This window comes from Achroia grisella, unplaced genomic scaffold, assembly GCF_030625045.1.
Source record: "Achroia grisella isolate CSIRO2021 unplaced genomic scaffold, CSIRO_AGI_Agris_v1 utg669, whole genome shotgun sequence".
In the NCBI taxonomy this organism is placed as follows: domain Eukaryota; kingdom Metazoa; phylum Arthropoda; class Insecta; order Lepidoptera; family Pyralidae; genus Achroia; species Achroia grisella.
Window position 1 is genome coordinate 1,277,901 of NW_026712988.1, and position 26,729 is coordinate 1,304,629.

General features: G+C 34.0%; 1 protein-coding gene across 1 annotated transcript; it reads left to right on the plus strand.

Annotated features, from left to right (window-relative positions):
- Positions 1-108: 108 nt before the first annotated feature.
- Positions 109-26,271, plus strand: LOC131849952 (uncharacterized). The gene is made up of 6 exons (XM_059200085.1): positions 109-840; positions 13,862-14,003; positions 23,485-23,600; positions 24,085-24,249; positions 25,304-25,421; positions 26,081-26,271. Exons 1-6 carry the CDS (start codon positions 124-126, stop codon positions 26,269-26,271), a joined length of 1,449 nt encoding a protein of 482 aa, XP_059056068.1. The 5' UTR covers positions 109-123.
- Positions 26,272-26,729: the final 458 nt, after the last annotated feature.

Sequence of the window (26,729 nt, forward strand, 5' to 3'; positions counted from 1 at the left end):
CGACACAATCCAAACGCAAATTTATCTTTTTCTGACCACTAAAGCAAAATCTTATACATCTCGTGCATTTGTTTACGATTTCTTATATGGTATACACGCTTTTGTCGGAAGCTCATTGTAAGAATGTATTTCAAACATTTTCTCACATTGTGCGTACTCTTCATTAATGTTAATTGTGAGTGTGATAATTATTTCAAGTGTTTAGGTAATTTCATTAATAATTTCTTTGGATCTATCAACAATACTACACATAGTGATGAGAATTTAAAAAACTTTACATATTACGAAGTTAAAGATGTGAACGGTAGTGAATTTCATAAAATTGTATCAGATATTTCAAGTTTAATAAAAGGTGATAGTGATAAAACGGATCAATCAGTATTGTCAAGATCATACAACAATAATAAAACACATATTTTATTAAAACTATTCGAATATGATGAATCTCCGAAAGGGTTTGAAGGTAGAACTGATACTACAACAGATATAACAAACAATGCTGAATTAGTACAAGAAATATCAATAAATGTGAACAATTCAACAACTGAAGATATCATAACGGACGTTAACAATATGGTTGATAGTCTGGATAATTTAGAAGACAATGAAGTATCATTGGATGATTCATATTTTGGGATTGATGATGATAATAACACAGATTATCCTAATATAGATTATGTAGAGTTATATAAAGATGCAACCATTGAATATACTGTATTGAACGTCACTGAATCACCTAAAACGAATGATGTCATTGAAAACGAGAAGGATTTTAATAATATTATTGATTATTCAATAAATAATCTTAATGAAGATTCGTCTGCTATTGATAACGATCAAGTAAGTACACTTGTAAGTTATTGCGCTGTACAACTAAAATCTACTTTGTTTGTTATTGAAACGGGTTTCAAAACGTGCAGTTCAAATGATGGTGAATTATGACGTGTTTTTGCAGTAATAAAAGGTGAAGAGCACCATAATAGTTAATACCATATCAATTTGCGTTGTGTGGTTCAGAAGGACGAAGCTAAGAACTAATCAGAGGCAGACCTTGTATGAAGTCTACCTTTAAATAATTCTGATTTGCTATAAAGAGCGTACTCTCTCAATAGTGCTCGTGGACGTCGGTTACCACTCATCATCAGGTGGCCGATAGCTTGTTCACCGTTTCAATTACATAAAAAAAAATTAATACAGAATGAGATCATTAATTTTTTAACTATTTACAAATATACACTAGTATATATTTTAATTATTTAGGCTAAATATTTTACCAATAAGATACACCTATAAGTTCTTTTAATAAGCAGTGTTTCACTGCAAAGAGTTTATTAAAATATATAAAATGTAATGTATGAGCTAATTTAAGTACTTTTTGTAGACTTCGTTTTGTGTTTTTCCATCTTTTGCCAAAACATAATGATTTTGCGGATTGTAAAATGAAAAAGAAAAAAGTTGCATCGTTCTATCTTCATAAGTGACGAATTTCAATACAAACTTTTATCCCCTATTTTATTTTACCCCTTTAGGATAAAACTTTTACGCACTTTAAATGTAATATTTATTTATATTTTTTTATTTACATTTGACGACCTCGGTGGTCTAGCGGTCTAGCACACCGCTTTACGTCCGATGGTCACGGGTTCGATTCCTCGCACGGTACAAACATTTGTATTCACGAGTATGATTGTTTGTATCGGTCTGGGTGTTTTCTATGTATGATATATATGTATTTACGAAAAAAAATATCTATATACTTGTATCAGTTATCTAGTACCCATAACACAAGCTTTAGATAGCTTAACTTGGGACTAGATGGCGCTGTGTGAATTGTCCTGAGATTATTATTATTATATATTTAAACAACAGTCTATAAAATAAGTTACTAGCTTTAAAAATTACGATAAATTCATACATCTCCCTTTTCAACCCTTTACAACCCTTTTTCGCATTGAAATTGTAGCCTATGTATCTCATGATCTAATCTACCTGTGTACCAAATTTCATTTACATCGATTCAGTAGTTTTGGCACGACAGACAGAGTTACTCTCGCATTTATAATTAGTTAGGATATAAATGTACATTTTGCAAAATGTGCCTTCATTCGATTATAGTTACCGCACGATCATAGTTATTAATTTAATTAAACCAATTACAAAAGAATCGCTAGCACACCGTGCGAACCAAACCCGGAATTAGTGACACGAACCCAAAATTTAAACAAGTGTGTGAATGTTTCTAAAATTTAACAAAAACACGGAAGTTTGGATGTACTAGAAATTATTATACAATCCAACCAACTAATTAAATATGTAATGAGAAATTGCATAAATACATACATTTCTATTCTATGTAGAAAAATTATAATACAACCTTTCAATCTGTGTCGTAAATCATGTCGAACAATTATGATTTTAAACTACTCACCACTTGCCATCGACAGGGAATTCAACCCTATACGCTAGGACCTAATTCAGCTCTATACGAAATTGGGCTAACTTAAATGTCTATTTTGACTCAACTATAAGTGGTCTCTGACAGTGCGGTTTTAGAGGAGCTTCCTCCCGCGTACACTTAGATTGTGGAATGAACTATCTGCCGAGGTTTTCTCCCGAGACTACAGCATGGGGTTTATCAAGAAGGGTATCTTATATTAAGGTTTCTTAAGGGTTGGTAACGCGCACATGACATTTCTGGAGTTTCAGGCGTGTATAGGCTACGATAACTGTTTACCAACAGATGGACTGTATACCTGTTTGCCACTATCGTAGTAAAAAAAAAGGTTTAACTAACTTTTTATATGAAGTTCAAATTTGAGAAAAAGGGTTGAATACCAGCATCGCACAGGAGCATCAAATTCAAATTCAAATTCAAAATATCTTTATTCATTTAGGTCTATTACAGACTCTTATGATATGTCAAATCTACCGTCAGTTCGGAATGATTTCGAGATGAGAAGAACTGACAAGAAACTCAGCTCGTATTTTTTTTTAATGTTGTACATATTTACAATAATACTACTTCATTTAAATTCAAATTTGGGAGAATGGAGTGACCACCAGCATATGCTATATAAAAAAAATCAAAAAAATCAAAAAATATAATCAGTGTTCGCAACCTGAACAGACCAGTCCCCACAAGCAACACCCGTTCACGATTATGACGGATGAGCCAGCCATCATTGCACTCAACCATATTAGAGGGAGCACATCGACCCGGCCCACCACGCCGCCACAAGTTTGAACTTCATAACGAGCATGACTTCTTCATCCTATCGGTATACGTTGAACTGGGTCCTATTGTCGCCTTTAATTATCTTTTAAATGTATTTTGTTTTATGTAATTTCATTAGCAGCAATAAATTATTCGTATTCTTATTCATATATTAAAATATACAGACCTACATTGAAATATATATTAATAATTATAATTAATTCATTCAGGTGTAACAATATATCGTAACAATCTTTAAGAAGTTTTGAATATTACGTAATATCTTTGCCATTTGTTGATTCTTTATATTGCTAAAGTATAAAATAAAAACTTAATTATATTCTTTGAAAGAATCATTGACAATTTAATTACATATCGGTTGGTCATATACAGTAGATTTACATATCATAAGAGTCTGTAATAGACCTACATGAACAAAGATATTTTGAACTTGAATTTGAAAAAAACTTGAGTATTAATTTAGCTCTTTTAATTTTTGACCTCTACTCAATTTCATATTTATAAAATTACGTAAGTAAGGTTAACAATATGTAATAATTACTGATTCTATTCTATTCTAGTTCTATGAGCATAAATGTTCATGACTGCGTAGATTTAGGTCATGGGTCATTAGTAAAAATCATTAGTCAGGTCATAGAGTTATTAATCATCTGTGGTACAAAGATCACGTAGTATTTTAATTGTTTTTTTTAATTATACACCTTTGTGTGAATTTATTTATCAATTTGACCATATTTTCACAAATTTTCGCAATAATAAAAATAGCTCATAGAACATTACACACAGTTTCATCTAGTCTCAAGCTAAGTAGAGCTTGTGTTATGGGTACTAGACAACTGATAAAAATACCTAGACATAAAGGTTTTTTTTTTAACAATCTTAATGCTTTCGGCAGCTTACCTGCGGCAGCTGGCCTTTGCTGCTTTTCCGAAAGATAGGTGTCTCTGAAATGTAGAGCTGGTGTTAGGGTTACTAGCAAACTGATATAAGTATATAGATATGAAGTTTTTTCGAACTATTCTAACACTGTTGATCCCAGCTGGACCTTACAGATTCCCCTAACGATTGGGGGCGAGGGCAGATGGCACTCTGAACCCGCGGAAGGACGTAAGGAGCGTTGAAGTTCAACTCTCGCCTGACGCATACGCATAGTCAGAGGGTGCTGCTAGGGTTTAGCACTCAGCTCAGATCGTCGTAATTTCGATCCCCGTTTGAATTGGTCGGGGGATTGATCAGAGGGAAACTTTAAATATAGAATAGAATAGAATAGAATAGGTAATAGGACCTCGGTGGTCTAGCGGTCAAGCACACCGCTTTACGTCCGATGATCGCGGGTTCGATTCCTCGCACGGCACAAATATTTGTATTCATGAGTATGATTGTTTGTATCGGTCTGGGTATTTTCTATATATAATATGTAAGTATTTACGAAAAAAAAAACTTTATCTATGTATTTGTATCAGTTGTCTAGTACCCATAACACAAGGTAGCTTAATTTGGGTCTAGATGGCGCTGTGTGAATTGTACAGAGATTATTTATTTATTTATTTATTATTTACATTGAACTATTTTTCTAAATACGATATCTTCTATTCTAAAGGCCATATAGTATAATAACGAAGTTCGAATAAAATTATCACGGTTAAGATTATCATATTGCCGTTGATTAATTACAATATTGGTGTTCCCTGAAAACGTGCGAAACTTTTCCAATACAAGCAGTGTAATATTGTAATGTGTGTCTATTTATAAAATATTGTAATAATAGTTAAATATTAATGTCGAAGCGTTCTGTTAGAGGGCAGAATAACAATTCTTGCACGAACAAACACAGGGACACAGAGTATATAAGTGTGGCAAGCAACTGTCTAAAAATTGTTTCGATAAGTTTGATTTTTTTTTATTTACAGTGGCACAGAGCAGTCTTTATATGTATATATACTAGCAGACCCGGCCACGCGTTGCTGTGGCTAAGGTTCTTGAATAAAATAATATTGCGACTACAAATTGAGATGTAAGCTATCGTATCTTTCAGTTTGGATCAAATTGCACACAATGTGCAAATCAATTTGCAATCTGTTCAGTAGTTTAGGAGTCCATCGCGACAAACAACGTGACACGTAATTTTTATATATAAAGATAAGTAATAAAAAGTAAAAATTGTTATTAGAAAAGACCGAACAGTGCTGAAACTTATAGTTCCGAGCCAGAGCCTAATTTCGTCAAATATTTCACTTCACTGCTTATTTGAACTTCTAATATTGTTAAGATAGCTATATTATGAAGCCTAGTGAAAGTCAGCTGCGATTCCGAGGGTGGGTTGAGGAGACATCATCAGACGACTCCTCAACGTACCTTCGACAGTAGACAATCTGTTAAAATAAATGAAATAAATAAGAACTAATGTGTACTTTAAAATTATAGTGCATAAGGTCTATTTTTATCAATAAAATACTCTGTTTGCGAGGGTCCTTGCTCCTCAGCCCATCCGCGAAATCGCAGCTGACTTTCAGTAGCCTTCATAATACAACTATCTTAAAGATTTTAAAAGTTTTCGGCCAAGATTTGATTGACAAAACTGACTGACTGAATGAACTGATTTGACTATAGTGGTACAATCCAGGAATCGAACTCGCGACAACAAGCAGTAAGGCAGTGTGCTAAACCGCTAGATCACCGCGCTGTATATGTTTAGCTGATGATTGTCTTTTATCAATAACTACTACCGGATTCGCATAGATGTACATGTATTATCCTTACTAATATTATAAATGCGAAAGTAACTCTGTCTGTCTGTCTGTCTGTCTGTCTGTCTGTCTCGCTTTCACGCCAAAACTACTGAACCGATTTAAATGAAATTTGGTACGCAGATAGTCTATACGCCGAGGAAGGACATAGGCTACTTTTTAATGCGAAAAAAGGGTTGTAAGGGGTTGAAAATGGAAATACAAGGTTATCTTTATGCGGTTTAATACACACATAGTATAATACTGGCTTAACTAAAAAATTAGAAATTTTGGAAAGTCTACTTTATAACTGTGGTATTAAGTCTAACTTTAAAAATTTTAAATTTCTGAATTACACCAATATTGTACTAGATATGCGACATAAATAAACATAAATGTCATTTGTATAAGCAGCGCGCATGCGAAGTTGCGCGAGCAACTGATTATTGTCAATCCGTTGTCTCCTTATAAATTTAAATGTATAATCGTTTGCTCTGCAATATTATTTTATAAATACATAAATATAATCCTGGTACGGGCTATAACTGATGACCCTGCTCTTGGCCAAGATCGTAATCACATATTATTAATATTTTTGAAGATTAAAACAATATATAATATTAAGAATGAAGTTGTCTATACATATGAACAACATTTCCTTGGAAGAAACAACATCTACCGTTCCATCCGAGCTATTCAGGGTTGGAATACGCGTTTCTCCCTTCTGGCCAGTAGAGTCAAAGTATGGTTTGCGCAAGTAGAGGGATGTTTGCAATTTAGAATATCACATCTATTATTTTGATTTAACAAATTTTTATTATGTTATTGGCCAACTGGACCACCAATTTACAAAAGAAGTTAAAGAAATTTTTAGACTATACATTAAATATAAATAAATATGACATTTAAATTTGTAAAAATGTCACCATTCAAGGGGTAAAGTAAAATAGCAGATAATAGTTTTTATGGAAATTCGTCATATTTGAAGCTAGAACGATGAAACTTTTTTCATTCGCTTTTTTGTCAGTTGGTCAGTTTAATAAATACCTTACTAATATTACGATAGTGAAAGTAACTCTGTCTGTCTGTCTCACTTAAATGCCAAAATTACTGTACTGATTTAAATGAAGTTTAAAATCTAGATCCTGAGAAAGGACATAGGTTACTTTTTAATCCGAAAAAGGGTTATAAGAGATTGAAAGAGGAGGTTATATAGAAGTATCGTCATTTTTAAAGGTTGAAGCTTGAATCTTATTTTTTGCGTATTGATTAAATATAATTAACGAAAATGGGTTGTAAGGGTCAAAAGGTGAAATATGGTATGCAAGTATTGACATTTTTAAAGCTAGAAGCTTGAAACTTATTTTTTAGGCTGTTGAGAAAATATTAGTACCTACCTTCACAGGACTCAGCCATAAGTGAAATTTTCATTTTTGGAGCTAGAACGATGAAACTTTTTTATTGGGTTAGATTATTAATATATATATTTTATTATTTGGTTAAGGTCACTATTTTACGCGGACGAAGTCGCGGGTACAGCTAGTATATATATAAACCTTTCTTTTGAATCACTCTATCTATTAAAAAAAACGCTTCAAAATCCATTGCGTAGTTTTAAAGATTTAAACATACATAGGGACGGACAGACAGCGACAGCGACTTTGTTTTATAATAATAATTATGTAATTTTTAACTAATTAGGTACTATAAAAATGTAGATTCTATAGAGTTAACAGTAACAAGATTAGTGCCGTCCTAACATATCTTACTAACTTAACTAATACACGAAGGTTTTACCGGCTACGTTACTACGGACAGACAGCCACAGCGACTTTGTTTTATAGTATGTAATGATTAAGCTGTTAGCTTCTTGCCATTCTATAAAAAAATTAAACCAAACAGCTTGGTTCATAATATAAGACTAGGAAAGATTTTAATTTGTTTGTATTTTACTATGCTATCTCGCAAACTGTAATGTTGTATGTCACAAAAATGGCGTGGGTGGCCAAAAACTCGAATCAATCATCCCGTAGAAAATACGGTAGCGATTCTGGAATGCCATAAACAATTTTCTATTGAACGCTGAGACTGATGGTCCGCATCGCCCATTTTTCATGTTTTCGAACTGATTTTGACTTCTATTCCCTAGCATATAAAATAAATTTTCATTAGAAAATCTATCAAAATCTATAGAGTTTATTTTTCCAGCACCCATAAGACAAGCTCTGCTTACCTTGGGAAATTTTCATTAGAAAATCTATCAAAATCTATAGATTTTATTTTTCCAGCACCCATAAGACAAGCTCTGCTTACCTTGGGAAATTTTCATTAGAAAATCTATCAAAATCTATAGATTTTATTTTTCCAGCACCCATAAGACAAGCTCTGCTTACCTTGGGAAATTTTCATTAGAAAATCTATCAAAATCTATAGAGTTTATTTTTCCAGCACCCATAAGACAAGCTCTGCTTACCTCGAGGACTGTACAGAGCCGTGTGAATAGTCCACTTATTGGAATTATTAAGTTCGATTAAGAAGGAATGTATGTAGGACATATGCAGTGTAGTGGAGTAAATAATAATTGTGATCACTATAAAATAACCGATATATGTATATTGTGAAACTGTGGAAATAATAATAATAATCTCAGGACAATTCTAATAGCGCCATCTAGACCCAACTTAAGCTAGCTAAAGCTTGTGTTATAGGTACTAGATAACTAATACAAATACATAGATATTTTTTTTCGTAAGTATATATTATACGTAGAAAACACCCAGACCGATACAAACAACTCATAAATACAAATGTTTGTGCCGTGTGAGGAATAGAACCCGCGAGCATCGGACGTAAAGCGGTGTGCTAGACCGCTAGACCATCGAGGTCTTCGTAATAATATAGAGTAAACAAAACAGTTGGATTTTTAAAACTGGGCCAGTTACAATTCTCGTGTGGCACGTTCGGATCACGTTTTGCATTTATTGCAAGTTTCAGGAGATCGTTTCATAAAAGCAATTTTAAAACGATATTTTTATAAATCGTTTGCTGGATGTTTTGGTATTTATATAATAACAGTATAGTTTTTTGCTATTTGTAAATAAATATAATAATAATAAACCGGGACAATTTACACAGCGCCATCTAGTTTCAAGATAAGCAGAGCTTGTATTGTGGGTACTCAACAACTGATAGAAACATCTACTTAAATATAATAGTAAGCATCCAGACCGATACAAACAATCATACTGTAGAATAAATTAAAATTATAATGGTTTACATTATAATTATAATTTTTTAAGTATATAGATCCAATTGAGAAGAACTGGCAAGAAACTGAATTGATTTTTTTTTTTAAAGCCAGGTTATTTACAATGTATATTTATATAGGTGTCTATGTCTAACATTAAATAAAAATCCCGTGCATGAACAACTATTGCCATGCACGCTCGTCATTCAAGTAATCGTTTAGTGAGTAATAGGCCTTGCTCAGTAAATTTGATTTAACAGATGTTTTGAATTTATTCAAGGGTAATTCCAATATATCCCTTGGTATCTTATTGTAAATTTTTATACCTATTCCCATAAAAGACCTATTGATTTTTCTAAACGATACTTGGGGACAGCAAGTTTGTCTTTAAATCTAGTATTATATAAAAATGTATCTATGTATTTGTATTATATTATCTGATATCTAATATCCTATCTAATATATTATCTAACTAGCATTTGCCCGCGGCTTCGCTCGCGTTAAGAAGTATTATTATTAGGTATAGTTTTTGCGGCTTTACAGTACTGTCATACAAATTTTCATCTCCTATTTTATCCCCTTAGGGATGGAATTTATCAAAATTCTTTCATAGGGGATGCCTACGTCATAGTAGCTTTATGTATGCATAGTCTCAGTTCGATCGGTTTAAAATTGACAAACTTTCAACCCCTATTTTATCCCCTTGGGGGTAGAATTAATCAAATATCTATCTTAGCGGATGCCTACGTCATAACATCTACCTGCATGCCAAATTTCAGCCCGATCCGTCCAGTGGTGGGCTGTGCGTTGATAGATCACTATGTCAGTCACCTTTGAGTTATATATATATATATATTTAGATGTCCATAAGACAAAAGAGCCGTCTGTAACGTCTGTAAATGTTGATACATAACGTTAATAAACAATTTTGACTTTAAAAATGTTAAATATTCTATCGTACGGAACTACAACGAAGCGAGTCCAGTTTTACACTTGTCCATATGTTTTCTGATTCTTTTTTCGATGTTCTCAATTATTTCTGCGTTTGGACGGTCGGTCGTGTTGTCTGTACGTTGATAGTGGCTATCACGCAACGCGGCGCCATCAATCACTCCCTTACAGAGTATGTACCCGTTCACGACTGACATGGATCTACGAAACAAGTCTTGTTCCGATTTCTTATATAACAACTAGCTGATCACACGTTGTTTTGTCATATAAATAAAAATCACTATAAAAAATAGGGGTTGGTTATAGAAGGTTTTGATTTTTTTAATGCCACATTATAAAATTTTATTTAAAAATAAAAAATAAAAGTTAGAGATGGACAATCCATATCGAGAGATAGTAGCCGATTCTCAGATCATTAATAATGTCACAGATAACATATGATAATGTGATCTGAATATTCATATAGAATTTCATAAGAATCGGTAAAGCCGTTTCGGAGGTAACTAACATTATGACACGAGAATTTTATAATACTATATGACTGGAATTTAGCTTTATTTTTTATTAATGAAATATTTTTTCTAAAATAAAAGTAAAAGTAGTAATAAAAGTAGCCTAAGTCGTTATCACATCAGCTACCTGCCAAAAAAAGTCCCGTCAAAATCGGTCCGGCCGTTTCAGATATTAGCCGGAACAAACAGACAGACAGATAAAAATTGTAAAAAATGTTATTTTGGTGTATGAACCTTATTTATATTTATATACATGTAGCAATAAACGGTTATTTCAATATTACAAACAGACATTTCAATTTTATTTATATGTATAGATTATATTCCGCGATTACCTACGAAACTTTTTTACTATATCTGCATTACAAACTTAAATACAGCTTACAAAACTCAATATTACCGTTTTAATATAATATTAAAATAATATAAAATTGAATTACATTAAGCTATATCCATTTATATAATTGTAGAATTACTAACTCGTTGTCTGTGGTAATGGATTCTTCACGAATGCTCAAGGTTGGGTAATTAATGTGGAAAAAAATGTGTGTTGTGTTTTGTTTTCGCGTTCGAGAGCGATTATGTTTGTTTTGTACGGGGTTCTACGTGACCTATAATTTAATTTGAACTTAGGCATACTTTGAACAAAGTCTATATTTGCGTGGGTAATTCTGTCTCACCTATTTCTGCCGTAGTAGCTTTGGTTGTAACTTGTAGTGAGATATTTTGTTCTACTACTTCGGTGGCAAACAAGTTTACGGCCCATCTGATTGTGAATAGTTACCGTAGCCTACGGTAGCCTGTGACACCAGGGGTGTAACGTGCGCGTTGTCGACACCTAAGAAACCTTAATATACCCTTCTTGAAGAACCCCATGCTGTAGTCTCGTGGAAAAACCTCGGCAGGAAGTTCAATCCACATTTTAAGTGTACGCGGGAGGAAGCTCCTCTGAAACCGCACTGTCCGATACCACTTATGCCTATTTACACTCAACCCGAGTGGGCAGGGAAGTGAGCAGCGCGAGAGTGTAAACACGAGTGGAAATACTTCCTATGCAATTGCCCCGCGCTCCCTCGATTGTCGGTTTTTCGTGCGCGAGTCAAAGGACTGGCAGCGCGAGTGGCAGCGTGTTTTTACATTCAGCCCTCTCGCTCAGTTGTCGCCCGGCAATATTTCCGGCAGCGCGAGTGGCAGGGGAAGCGGCTGAATATAAAAGTAGCATTAGGTTAACGTATGAGGATGAATATGGCAGTCAAATTACAAAGAACGATTTTTTCCCTAACATTCAGTTCAGATTCAATTGAGAGGAATTGCCAAGAAACTCAAGTATTATTTTTTTTTTTTTTTCTCCGAGTACATTTGCGATCAGTCCCAGGACTATAAGCAAATATGTTCTGTGATGCTGTCATGTAGAGCGGCTTCCCATTGGAAACCTTACTCATCTGCATCCCAGAGCTACTGCCGATCTTCTAGCTCCAGGATATGATGGCGTTTTAGTCTCACATGCTGTTCTATGGTGAGTTGTCGAGCAAGTTTGTTGGGGTGATGAATCAACCGTTCTTTATATTTGGCTGCCAAATTCAGAATCCCTCCTTCACTGTTCTTATTTGAAGGTGGTCATGGACTTCAGTGTTGGTTATGTACCATGGTATTTGTGCAATGGTTCTTAAGATTTGTTTTGTTGGCGCTGGAGAATATTTATGTTTCTTAAAGTCCATTTCTTAATATTATTTATATTAACGATGGCCTCAATGGTTCTGCGGTTTAATTCTGATGATCGCAGGTTCCATTCCTCGCACGATACAAATATTTGTATTCAAGAGTATGATTGTTTGTATCGGTCCTTCTGTCTTTTGTCTATCATCATAATTATTATCATCAGACTACTGCAGTCCACTGCTGGACATAGGCCTCTCCCAAGGCACGTCACTAGGCACGATCTTCAGCCCTTCTTCCACTTACTATCCGCAACCCAACGTATGTCGTCGCTCCACCTAGCTGCGGGGCATCCTACACTACGCTTGCCAATTTGCGGTCTCCACTCTAAAACACGTTTTATGTATAGTATGTATATATTTACAAAGAAAATGTGTATAAGTTTTTACATTAGTTGTCCAGTACCAATAACACAAGCTTTGCTTACCGTGAGTCTATGTAGCGTTGTGTGAATTGTCCAGAGTTAGTCCAGAGTTATTAGAGTTGTTAAGTTCGTTGATTAAACGGTGAAATTAAGAAGGAAACGTTTGAACGTCCCTCAAAATATTGAATTAGTACCAAAGAGCCGGGGTCATCCAGCGAAAAATGCTCGCACGGGAGATTTTATCTCATTACCCAACCTCTATTGTAACGCTTCCCAAATAAAAAACCTATTATCATCACTCAAAGGAATTTTTTCATAATCCACGCGGTGGAGTGCTGAAAGATGCTTATTAAAATTAAAAAATAAATTACCTCGCGCGCCATTTTGGATTGCTATTTGTGGCGGGAATTATTCAGATATTTTTTGTGAATGTAACACGTTATATACGTCAGAGGTAGTCTGTAAAAATGTGTACGGGGTACCTACCACACTTCTTTACTTCTGAAGGTCGTGGGTTCGATTCTTAAAAGTGTACGGGGTACCTACCTTCATTTCTCTGACAGCCTCGGTGGTCTTTAGCACACTTCTTTACTTCTGAAGGTCGTGGGTTCGATTCTTCGCACGGTGCAAACATTTGTATTCATGAGTATGATTGTTTGTATCGGTCTGGGTATTTTCTATGTGTAGTATCTATTTATTTACAAAAAAAAGTATGTATGTATTTATATCAGTTGTTATTTATAATGTTATGGGTACTAGCCATAACATTAGATCTGTTTAGATGGCATTGTAATTGTCCAAGAAAAAAAAGAAAGAATTCTCTGACAGCCTCGATGGTCTAGCGGTTTACCACACACTTCCGATGGTCGCGGGTTCGATTCCTCGCACGGTGAACACATTTGTATTCATGAGTATGATTGTTTGTATCGGTCTGGGTGTTTCCTGTGTATATTATGTATGCATTTATAAAAAAAAAGTATCTATATACTAGTAGTAGTCAGTTGACTAGTACCCATAACACTAGCTCAGCTTAACTTGGGACTAGATGGCGCTGTGTGAATTGTCCTTAGATATTATTATTAATATTCTATGGTAATATTAATGTTTCAGATGTACCCAATTTGCCAAGGAAACATAACACAAGGCGTTTACCCCTGGATTGCAACGATTTTCATTAAAAACACCACATTGGACAACCAGTTCGAGTATTTCTGCGACGGTGCCGTGTTATCTGAGAGGACAATACTAACAGGTAAGAACAGCTATGAACAGGTCTTTCATGTTATTGTAATGACAAACAAACTTACCACCTGATGGTAAGTGGTAACCGTCGATTACATACATGAATAGCACTACGGACATGACGTTATAATGTGACACCCGTGATACCACTCATGCGTTGTAATTCCAGGCATTTCAGAGATTAGCCGGAACAAACAGACAGACAGACAAAAATTGTAAAAAATGTGTAAGTGTATTTTAGTGTAAGTACCGTATTTATATTCATATGCATGTAGTAAGAGACGGTTATTTCAATATTACAAATAGACACTCCAATTTTATTTATATGTATAGATTATATTATTATTATTCTTATTATTTCACTAATCGATGTATTTATTAAGAAAAATCAACCAATAAGTAACTGTCTCAATTGTGCCCTCTCCCGACTTTCCTCTTTTAAAGCAAAATGGTATTCAAGAGAAAATTGACGTCAGACCACTGAGATGAACGAGTAAAGCAGTCTCTTGTACAATATATGTATGAACTGAACGGTAGAGAAAAAATATTAATACAAAAAACTTGACGTTCATAAGCAGCTACAATGAATAAATGATTTCAGATATGATATAATATTGTAGTGTACTTCATTAATAGTATATCTGTTTGATAAAAAAATATGTAATTTAATAGTAAAATGACGTCATTTTACTTTATTCATATTAAACATACTCTCTCTCTCTTCCCAGCTATGTATCCCATATGGTGGTGGGGTCAGCTTTCCTTGTTTTTCTCGTCGTTAGAAAAATCGTCTTCAGAAACCTTACACTCCACCATATCTCCAGCAATTACATCTTTCCACCCCTTCCTTGGTCTGCCTCTTTTACCGGGGATGGAAGCGCCAGCTGTAGCGCCAGATTGCCAGAGTTCCTCGTACGCACTCGTTGCGAATTTTATTGAGTCTGGTTATGCCGCACATCCACCTCAGCATCTTCATTTCGGTAACTTGGATGGTATGCACGTTCTTCTGGGTTACAGCCCATGTTTCACTGCCATAGATGAGAACAGGTCTTACAATCGATTTGTAGATCAAACCTTTCAGTTTAACCGGCATTCTTATTAATACGTTTTAATAATTATGTACAGGAATGAACTGCCTGCTGAAGATTATTAAGGTTTCTTAAAGGTCGGCAACGCGTGACTCCCCTCTGATCGATCCTTAGTCCAATTCAAACGTGGGTCGAAATTACCACGGCCTGAGCCCAGGTTTGAACCACTATCGGTGTCATCAGACTCGCTCGACATCAGAACTCGCATCTGTCAGGCGGGAGTTCGCCTTTATCTGCTCCATAAGTCCTTTGGTTTGGAGTGCCATTTGCACTCGCCTCATAACGTCCGGTGAAGCTGTAAAGACCAACTGCGGCCAACAGCTTTGGAGTAGTTTGAAAAAATTGGCACCCCTGGTGTTTCAGGTGTTCATAGGCTACGGTAACGTTTACCATCAGATGGGGCGTATGCTTGACTGCCATCACTGTTATAGTATAAAAGAAATACAATATATCTGCACTTATTAGTGTCAGTGGCCTATGTCCAGCAGTAGACGTCTTCCGGGCTGAGACGATGATGACAATGATTAGTGTCAGAAGCTTGACTGCCATAGTATAAAAAAAGAAAATATATTTGTGTCAGCTCTATTTTAGTATCCGTGTTCCTCTCTCGTTTCTCCTTTGATCCACTCAGAAAAAGTGGCTAATTTAATTATGACTGGCGACATCCTTCCTTTTGTCGTAGTCTGGACAATGAAGATTGGCTCATTGGATGAACAAATTAACAGCATATTGATAAACGAGGAATTCCGTTTATTTATTTATTTCAAGCGACGAATGTTCCATAATATAAATACCTTATAGACCAACATACATATGAATTAATATTATCATCATTATTACATAGTATAAAACAAAGTCGCTGTAGCTGTCCGTCCCTATATATGCTTAAATCTTTAAAACTACGCAACGGATTTTGAAGCGGTTTTTTTTAATAGATAGAGTGATTCAAGAGGATGGTTTATATATATATATAATACATGTACGGCGAAGCCGGGGCGAGTAACTAGTAATCTTATAAAACTCTCGTGTCACAATGTTAGTTACCATACTCCTCCGAAACGGGTTGACCGATTTTTATGAAGCTTTACATGCATATAGTAAGTCTGAGAATCGGCTACTATCTATTTTTCACACCCCTAATTGATAAGATTTGTCTTGCCTAAAATTGTTTTACATTTTACACATATTTTTTTTTATAATGTGGCATTAAAAAATACATACAACTCTAAACTTTCACCCTTCTATCACTAACGCCTATTTTTTAATAGCGATTTTAATTTATATGGTAACAATCTTCTAAATATATATAACTCAAAGGTGACTGACTGACATAGTGATCTGTCAACGCACAGCCCAAACCACTGGACGGATCGGGCTGAAATTTGGCATACAGGTAGATGTTATGACGGAGGCATCCGCTAGGAAAGGATTTTGATTAATTCTACTCCGAAGGGGATAAAATAGGGGATGAAACTTTGTCGATTTTAAATCGATCGGGCTGAGACTTTGCATGCATAAAGTTACTATGACGTAGGCATCCCCTAAGAAAGGATTTTGATAAATTCGACCCATAAGGGAATAAAATAGGGGATGAAAGTTTATATAAATCTTCTTAGATTTTCGACTGATTGAACTGAAATTAAAGACTGGAGCTACTATGATGAAGACAATCGCTTAAATAGGATTTTGATAAATTCAACCCCCATGGGGATAAAATAAGGGATGATGCAGGATGTAAATATATTAGTTTGAACCTATCAGTAGCTAATGGAACGAATAAATTAAGACGAACAAAATAATTTTTAGTTCTTTAGGCTACTTTTATTTTAGAAAAATAAAGTTAAATTCCACGCAGACGAAGTCACGGGAACAGCTAGTTACTAATTTAAAATTGTCTTTGTGGTCATGGGCTAAAAAAATGTTTTACATTTTAGTAATAGCAATTTAGCTTCGTGACTGTTATCTTAAGTACGGTCTGGGAACTTTGTATATAGGTACATAGTACAAAGGAGTCTGGTACATACTTCAGTCGTATATAAATAGATGAAGGACTCTAGACTTTCGCAAGGAATAACTTATAAGTTTAAATATCATTTATTCTTGTTTATTAACGAGTGCTGCTTGTAGGGACTCGCTCTAATCACTATTGTATACTAGCTGTACACGCGACTTCGTCCGTGTGGAATTTACCTTTATTTTTCTAATTAAAGAAGCCTAAGTTTCTCCTTATTACGTCAGCTACCTGCCAAAAAAAATCCCGTCAAAATCGGTCCGGCCATTTCAGAGATTAGCCGGAACAAACAGATAGACAAAAATTGTAAAAAAGGTTAATTTGGTGTATGTACCGCATTTATATTCATATGCATGTAATAAAATACGGTTATTTCAATATTACAAACAGACACTCCAATTTTATTTATATGTATAGATTAATATTTGATCCTAATAAATTAATACTAGTTGGTAGTTTGTATTCACACGGTTCGACTTAAAAATGTAAAGTTACAATGATTATTTAAAAGAGCAACACGCGAGTTTCTTGCTCAGTCTTCTTGTGATGAGACTGCTTTCAAAGAGCGGTAAATTAAAAGAAGGATATGATTATTCAAAAGTGCTTAAATTAAGTTTATTTGAATAAATGAGTTGTTATTCTATTCATATAGTGAGATTTCTTGTTGTTAAGAACAATATTCTTCATATTTTTCTTATTAAGTTTTTTTCGTTTATTCTTAAATATAAATTTCTCGTGTCACAGTTTTCACAAAAACATACGTTCCATTCTACTCAGCTTACTCCATTATGGTATATCATTATCATTATCATCCATTATAGTATAAAACAAAGCCGCTGTCGCTGTCTGTCCGTCCCTTCTTTAAAACTACACAACAGATTATGAAGCGGTTATTTTAATAGATAGAGTGATTCAAGAGGAAGGTTTAGGCTGAGGCCATCTATGCGCGGTAAGCAACCAATAAATGTTATCATTTATGCGGGTAGTTACTGCTTAAACTTTGTTACTGCACCGTCTGCATTATATACACCTTCTTTTGTATTTCCACTAATATTTAATTTTGTATAAGTTTATGCTTTTAGTTCTCATGTTAAGTGAATTATTTGTAATTCTTAATGAGAATAAATATCTGAAACCTAACAAAAAAAAACCTAAAATATATATACACCCGTGCGAAGCCGGGACGAGTACCTAGTATAATATAAAAGTGTTTCATGATTCTCAATATTCATTATAAATACAATATATCGTATATTAAAAAACATATGTTATGGTGAATTAGTAAACTGCACGTAATACTTTAATCCCGATGGCCGCGGTTTAGGTTCGGCGATGCAAATGTTTGATGTATTCATGAATGTCACTGTTTGAATCGTTTTTTTCTTTTTCTTTTTTTTTTATTGACAAACAGTATTGATATAAATATATATCTATTAATATATATACCTAGGGTTATTATAACAACTTCTTTTAATATGAATGAAAATGTATCTATAATATATTATTATAAACATGTACAACATTTATTTGAAAAAGCAATACGAGCTATGTTTCTTATCAGTTCTTCTCATCCCGAAATCATTCCGTTGCTTCCATTTAACCGTATTCAGAACTGAGCAGCCAGAATTTTTGGTAATCAACGTCTTTGTGACAGACTCGACCCATTGAAAAGAGCTTATTCCTTTTTAAAAGGCCGACAACGCACTTGCAATTCCCCTGGTGTTGCGGGTGCTCATGGGCGGCGGTAATCACTTACCATCAGGTGAGCCGCATGCTCGTTGTGTTATAAAAAAAAACTGACGGTAGATTTGATATCATAAGAGTCTGTAATAGACCTACATGAATAAAGATATTTTTAATTATGATATTTTTTTATGGACAACTTTGCATTTACCTGACGAGTTACCTTAACTGTTAAAGAGTTCTTTTAATAATCCCATTTAACTGTTAAGTCTTTAAGATCGTTGTTAAAGTATGATAATATATAGTTGAAACTAATTAAATTGGTTCTTACCCTATTCAGGTTCTGTAAATAAGAGTTTTGACAACTCCAAAATGAATTAACTTCTTGTCGTTTGGAACTTCAGTAACAAATAACAAAGTTAGAGCTTTGTTCGAGGGAAATTTATAAGTTTGTAGTAATTAACGGGTGTAATTGGTCTAAATAACATCGCGAGTTTATGGTCAAAGTCATTGCGAACTGATGCTTCCTAACCACTGAGGTAATCGCCGACCTGTTGGTGTTATATTTTGTTTTATGACTAAAGTTTTTTTTAACGATGATAATAGAATGGTGAAGTTTACGCTGGTACCAGCGGAGGATGATAAGATGAACATGAGGTCAGATTAGTTAGCCCAACGTGACAGATTCACGAAGAATTTATCATGGTTTCCAGGGGGAACCGCGTAGAGATCAAACTGATTGTATGATAATAATCTCAGGACAATTCACATAGCGCCATCTAGACCCAAGTTAAGCTAGTTAAAGCTTGTGTTATGGGTATTAGATAACTGATACAAATACATAGATATATATTGTTTTTCGTAAATACATAGAAAACACCCAGACTGATACAAACAATCATACTTATGAATAGAAAAGTCTGCACCGTGCGAGGAATCGAACGCGCGACCATCGGATCTAAACCGCTAGACCACCGAGGTTGTTATTATTATTATTAACAGTTTTTCTTATATATTTATTACTAACTATTCACGCGACTTCGTCCGCGTGGAATTTAACTTTATTTTTCTAAAATAAAAGTAGCATAAGTTACTTCTTATTACATCATCTATCTGCCAAAAATAGTCACGTCAAAATCGGTCCAGCCATTTCAGAGATTAGCCGGAACAAACGGACAGACAGACAAAAATTGTAGAAAATGTTATTTTGGTGTATGTACAGTATTTATATTCATATGCATGTATTAAAAAATCATTATTTCAATATTACAAACAGATATTCCAATTTTATTTATATGTATAGATATACAGACAGTAATCGGTAATATTTTTATTACATGCATGTATAGATGTAAAATATGATTTATGTATAACATCCAAGTATATAAAACCTCCCGCGGGAGAGTGACAGTAATAAATGAAGCCCAACCAAATCTGATTACACACCGGGAAAGAAATTCTACAGATTGTAACGTAATTTTACGTTATATGCGTTTCTCTTAAGGTATAAATGTAGGTATAATATTAATATTATATATATAATCTGTATCTTATCATCACATACATTTCTGGTTTTCTATATTTACTAATTATTCAGTATTCACTCCATCATTACGCAAGGTTTCTGAATAGAGATTCCTCACCCAAGTGCGATAGAAATCTTCTTCAATACTAATAGATTTTTTACCGTAACCTAGCTGTCCCGTCAAACGTTGTTTTGCCTTAAAATAAAAAAAAATTTAGGGATGGACTGCCCCTAACATTTAGGGGGATGAAAAGTAGATGTTGGTCGATTCTCAGACCTACTCAATACGCTCACAAAATTTCATGAGAATCGGTCAAGCCGTTTCGGAGGAGTATGGGAACGAAAACTGTGACACGAGAATTTTATATATAAGATAAATACGTTCCGCTCTACTCAGCTTACTCTATTAAAGTAAATCATTACATAGTATAAAACAAAGTCGCTGTTGCTGTTTGTCCCTATGTATGCTTAAATCTTTAAAACTACGCAATGGATTTTGAAGCTGTTCAAGCTTGATTCAAGAGGAATGTTTATATATATAATACATGTACACCCGGACGAAGCCGGACGAGTAGCTAGTTAACATTATAAATGCGAAAGTTTGTAAGTTCATACTTACAAACTTTCGGATGTTTGATGCTCTTTCACGCAAAAAACTACTAAACGGAATTTGATTGAAACTTTACAGTAGTATAGCTTATGCATCAGAATAATACAGAGGCTATATTTTATACTAACTTTTGCCCGCGGCCTCTCTCGCGTTAATTTATCCCCTTAGGGGTGGAATTTATCAAAATCCTTTCTTAGGGGATGTCTACGTCATAGTAGCTTTATGCATGCAAAGTCTCAGCCCGATTGGGTTAAAATTGACAAAGTTTCATATAAACTTTCATCCCCTATTTATCCCCTTACCCTTGAGGGTAGAATTAATCACAATCCTTTCTTAGCGGATGCCCACGTCATAACATCTACCTGCATGCCAAATTTCAGCCCGATTCGTCCAGTGATTTGGGCTGTGCGTTGATAGATCACTATGTCAGTCACCTTTGAGTTATATATGTATATTTAAGAAGATTGATTGTTAATGCGGGTGACGGGCACAGCTAGTATATTATAAAATACATAAGGGTTGGTGATAGAAAGGTGAAAAGTTAGGGTTGTATGTATTTTTTAATGCCACATTATAAAAAAATAAAAATTATGTCCAAAAATTAAAAAATAATGTTAGTTGTGGACAGCCCTTATTACTAAGGGGGAAAGGTGTATGTTAGTAGTGTGGACTCGACCCCATTACTAGCAATGTACCATGTCAGGTTGACCTCCACGCGGTTCCTCCCGGAAACCATCATGATAAATTCCTGGTGAATTTGTCACGAAGGGCTAACTGACCTGACCTCATGTTCAGCTTATTATTTATTTATTTAATTCAGGCTACATGGCCCATATTATAAATACCTTATAGACTAACATACATAAGAAATAATAATAAAATATGTAAATAAAATTGTCTCTATGGTCACGGCACTGACGACGGCAATCTGCCACGGTAGCGCCGATACAGTACAGTACAGTACTGGCCTTCGGCCAGTAGTCCTCCTTCATATATATCTATCCTCCTCCCTTACTACTAAGGGATATGAAAAATAACCGGAAAATGTTTACAGTCTGACCAAATTTCTAGGTTTTTCTTAAATGTCCGTAATTTACAAACTGCATGGGATAGATTTATTTTATGTTTTTTCTCATGATGGTTTCTCAATCCTCTCACCCCTTTTCGGCTTGACGTTGTGTTCTGGGACAACCTGTATATTTCATAATGTATATTTTCATGTATTATTTTTATATTAGTTGTGTTATCATTTGCAAAACCTACTCTTTTTCTCATATCTTCACCGTCTACCTAAAGGTTGTCTCTCAGACATTGTTTAGTGATCGCCTTTTGCATTCATTATTATGTTTATATATTTTTATATTAATTAATATGTATATATATCTGGTGCAATAAAGTGTATAAATAACTAAAATGGTATTTATATTTCTATTTTCTATTTCTATCACTATCTCTATATCTATCTCTATCTCTATCTCTATTTCTATTATATATGAGTTTCCAATCGAATAAAATAAAGGTAAAACAGTTCGCTACTTTTCAGAGGTAAGTTCTGTAAAATCAATAGAAATCGTTGCAGACGTCTGCAAATAGGACGAAGCGGTTTTCTGAAACGGTCTAAAAAGAATATATCTATTTACTAAGGCAGTGGTTCTCAAACTTCTCTGTAGACGGTCCTCTTTCGTATTTGAATGTAGCTATAAACAAGCACAAAGTATTTTTATTTTTATAGAAATAACTAGCCGTGCCCGCGGATTCTCACGCATGAAATTTATAGTCTATGTGTTATTCTGATGTATAAGCTATGTTATTGTAAAATTTAATCAAAATCCGTTCAGTAGTTTATGCGTGAAAGAGTAACAAACATCCATCCATACTCACAAACTTTCGCGTTTTTAATATTAATAAGAATATAATATTAATAATGCACATGCATTATTAATATGTAAAATGGTAAATTAGATGAAGCTACTGGATTGTTTTGATATCTATGCATGTAAACTGCTGAAATCATTAAAATCTTGGCAATTAGTTAGTCAGAATGATTTGTATAATTGTGAAAGTTCGTTTGTTTGTTTGTAAGCTTTTACACATTAACCACCGAATTTTTGTTTATAAAATTTTCTATCTATGGTAGGCAAATGATTTATATATGTGTTTGGATTTCTTTTTATCGCATTAAATGAATACATTTCCGTCACGTGGATGATTTTAAGTGTAAAAGTTTTACAACTAATTCTCACTGAAATATTCTTTATAGATTAATATTTAATAAAAATATTATTTTGCTCCTGGTTACTAGTCATTTGTTTATTTAAAAATTATTGATTAAAATGTAAAGTATAATATAAATATAAAATATGAATTAAGTGAAAGGGATTACTGTATAATTCAGAAAGTTTACATATAATTTATGCCTTGCCATTGAATATTAAATTATACAGTAAACTCCTCATAAACGGGGCCCAGCTGGGCCCCAACTAAACGCACTTTGAGTATCACTGTACCTACATACTATTACTTTATCCGTGCTGCAGTGAGCTAATACAGAAATTAAAATCCTTCCATTCGCAGCTGGCAGATGTGTAACTACCAATCCTACCAAAACTACCATCGACCCGGAAGATTTGATCGTTATACTTGGTAAGAAGTCCTTGCACTCTGTGAGCGGAAACGAAAAAGTTTATAAGGTTAGTAGACAAGACACACACCAATACAAACAATCATGTATAACAAATATTGGTATCATGCAAGGAATCGAACCCACGAACATCGGAAGCAAGGCGGTATGCTAAACATCTAGACCACCGACATCCAATGATAACATAACGACCTCGGTGGTCTAGCGGTTTGGAACACCGCTTTACTTCCGGCGGTCGCGGGTTCGTTCCTCTCACGATGCAAACATTTGTATTCATGAGTATGATTGTTTGTATCGATCTGGGTGTTTTCTATGTATATTATGTATGTATTTTAAAAAATCTATCTGTGTATTCTATATCAGTTGTCTAGTACCATAACACAATCTCTGCTTACCGTGTGACTAAATGACGCCGTGTTAATTGCTCTGAGATATTATTATTATTTTAATACATTTATTTATTTTTATTCATGAGCAGTCTACTAAATTTTTGACTATTCCATTTACGATTAACCCTAAATGTATTTTTTCAGATAAAATCAATAATTCTACATGAAAATTATATAATAAAAGATGGCGTCGTTGAGAATGATTTAGCTATACTTGTGTTGAGGGAGCCGGCTGATTTTAACAAGGACGTAGGCGCCGCTTGTATGTTTGGTGAACAAGACATCATTATTGATTATCAGCAAACGGGGGTTAGTAATTTATATTACTTTTTACTAATATCACAGATAATATAATATTGGAAAGAAAGAAGAAAGAAAAAACTTTTATTGTCAAACGTAATTAACAAACATTATTATTAACTTAACTAACGAAAAGGTTAGCGACATCGCAGAAGACCGAAGAGCTGGCAGCTACCTCGGACAAAGAATTAGTCTAGCCATTCAAAGAGGGAACGCTGCCAGTATCTTCGGAACGTTACCTAAAGGGACCCCTTTTAATAATATATTTTTTTAGTCATCATATTATATATTTTTTTTAAGCTTTTTAATTTTAGGTTCTTAGTTGTACAATTAGGTTATGTAAATACTAGTAATAAATAGAGAGATTATTAACTTATATATAAACAACATACATACTAATATCACAGATAACATAATATGCTAATATTATAAAAGCGAATTTGCGGCTTGTTGCTTGCGGCTCACCTGATGGTATAACCGCAGACCAACCGCAAAACCAAATAAATTGCATGCTTTGCCGGCCTTTTAAAAAGGTCTTTTCTTGGAGGTTTCAATATCGTATCGGTTCGGAAATACCATTGCTGGAAGGTGATTCCACAATGTTAATAAATGGCTATAATATGTAGTATTAATAATTGTATTATATTAAATAACAGTTGTGCCCGTGGTTTCATCAGCATGAAATTGTAAGTTTCATCAAAATTCGTTCAGTAATTTTTGCGTGAATGACTTTACGTTCCATTCATGTGTACTGACAAACTTTCAAGTTTACAATAATTTACAATAATAATAAGATTTACAAATGAAGCATTAAAATCATTATTATCATCCATCTGGTCAGTTTTAGTCAGTCTAATCATGAAATATGGTATATAGAATATATTTGTTTCTAAAAATAAATATAAATTACACTAATCAACATTTCCATCCACTTTACACAATGGTCACTTAGCGCCTGCCGTATTGGTCATAGCGAAGATACGCACTACAATTTCTCTCTGCTAGTGAAATGTTGCTACGCCCTTTTCATTAGGCGCTAACAAAAGAAATATTTTTATTCCAGACTACTGCATGGAGCCTTTCTGGGGACTTAACGCCAATATATTTTGATAAAGAGAAAAGTAGAGCTTGTAACCAGGAGAATAAAGTGGAAAATACGTTTTGCGCTACTTACGGCGATGGTAAGATGTAAAATAAAATACATAGTTTCTTTTTGTTTACTACTGTCCGATTGTGGCTGAGATAAATAACAGGTGCTTTCCTTGAGAGTTTCTGTTATTTCTAAAGATAATGTAAGTAACTGTGTAGTATGTATAAGTCTAGTGACGTGGGTAAATTAACAGGCAACGAAATGAGAATGTATTGTAGGAATTTTATTTAATTTATGGTTATTTGTCTTTAACTAAAATAGGGCATTATATCAAGTTTGTTCGTTCTACTCTTTATATATATATAAAAGTAGGTGTAACCTATTGTCCGTGTGCAATACAGCATATATTACTTGCTTAGATTAAGCTGTAGCTGTTAGCTTAACTTAGCTAAGTTCTTAAATCGGTTAAATATTTTTTTAATTTATCCACAAACAAACAAATGAACGAACATACAAAATAAAGTCGTTTCTCTTTATGTTTATAACAAACGAGATTGCATTAAGCGATAAGGCCCCTTTTTAGCATATTTATAAACACTTCATTTTTTTTTAAATAGTTTACTGTGCACATAGTTTTATATTGTTATTATTATTAAAAAAAATGGTTAAGAGTAAATAATAAAAATTGAAATACTTTTTATTAATTTTTAATCAAAAATTGTACCTACTTAATTATAATTTTTTTTGCAGATGTAGCATTATGTCCCAGTTACGGAGGTCTGCACGCGACAAAACACACGGACAACAAATGGTACCTGCACGGTATTCGAACTGGGGACCCGACGGCGAGAAGGATATGCGTGGAGAGAGACATAAAGTACACCGCTCTGATAAATTTCATTGATTGGATAGTGGAAAACATTCAGAATAATAAAAACTAATTTATAAGAAGAATTGTGGTTTTTTTAGCATTAATGTACTAATTTGTGTAAAGATGATAATAATATTTTATACTCCCATCTTTTACAACATTATCTATACATATAAATAAAATTGGAGTGTCTGTTTGTAATATTGAAATAGCCGTTTTTTACTACATGCATATGAAAATAAATATGGTAAATACACCAAAATATCATATTTTACTATTTTCGTCTGTCTGTCTGTCTGTTTCTTCCGGCTAATCTCTGAAATGGCTGGACCGATTTTGACGGGACTTTCAGTCAGCTACTTGCCAATAGGCAAGTAGCCTGCGACGGCCTGAGCAGAGGCAAAAAAATCTGCTTGAAATTGGTCAGACAGGGGTACCCAAGCAAACGACGGTTGGCTACCTCTGTCTCACAGCAGACGATTATTTAGAAAGTCGAACAAAAATATAAGAAATAAAGAAAATCGGATT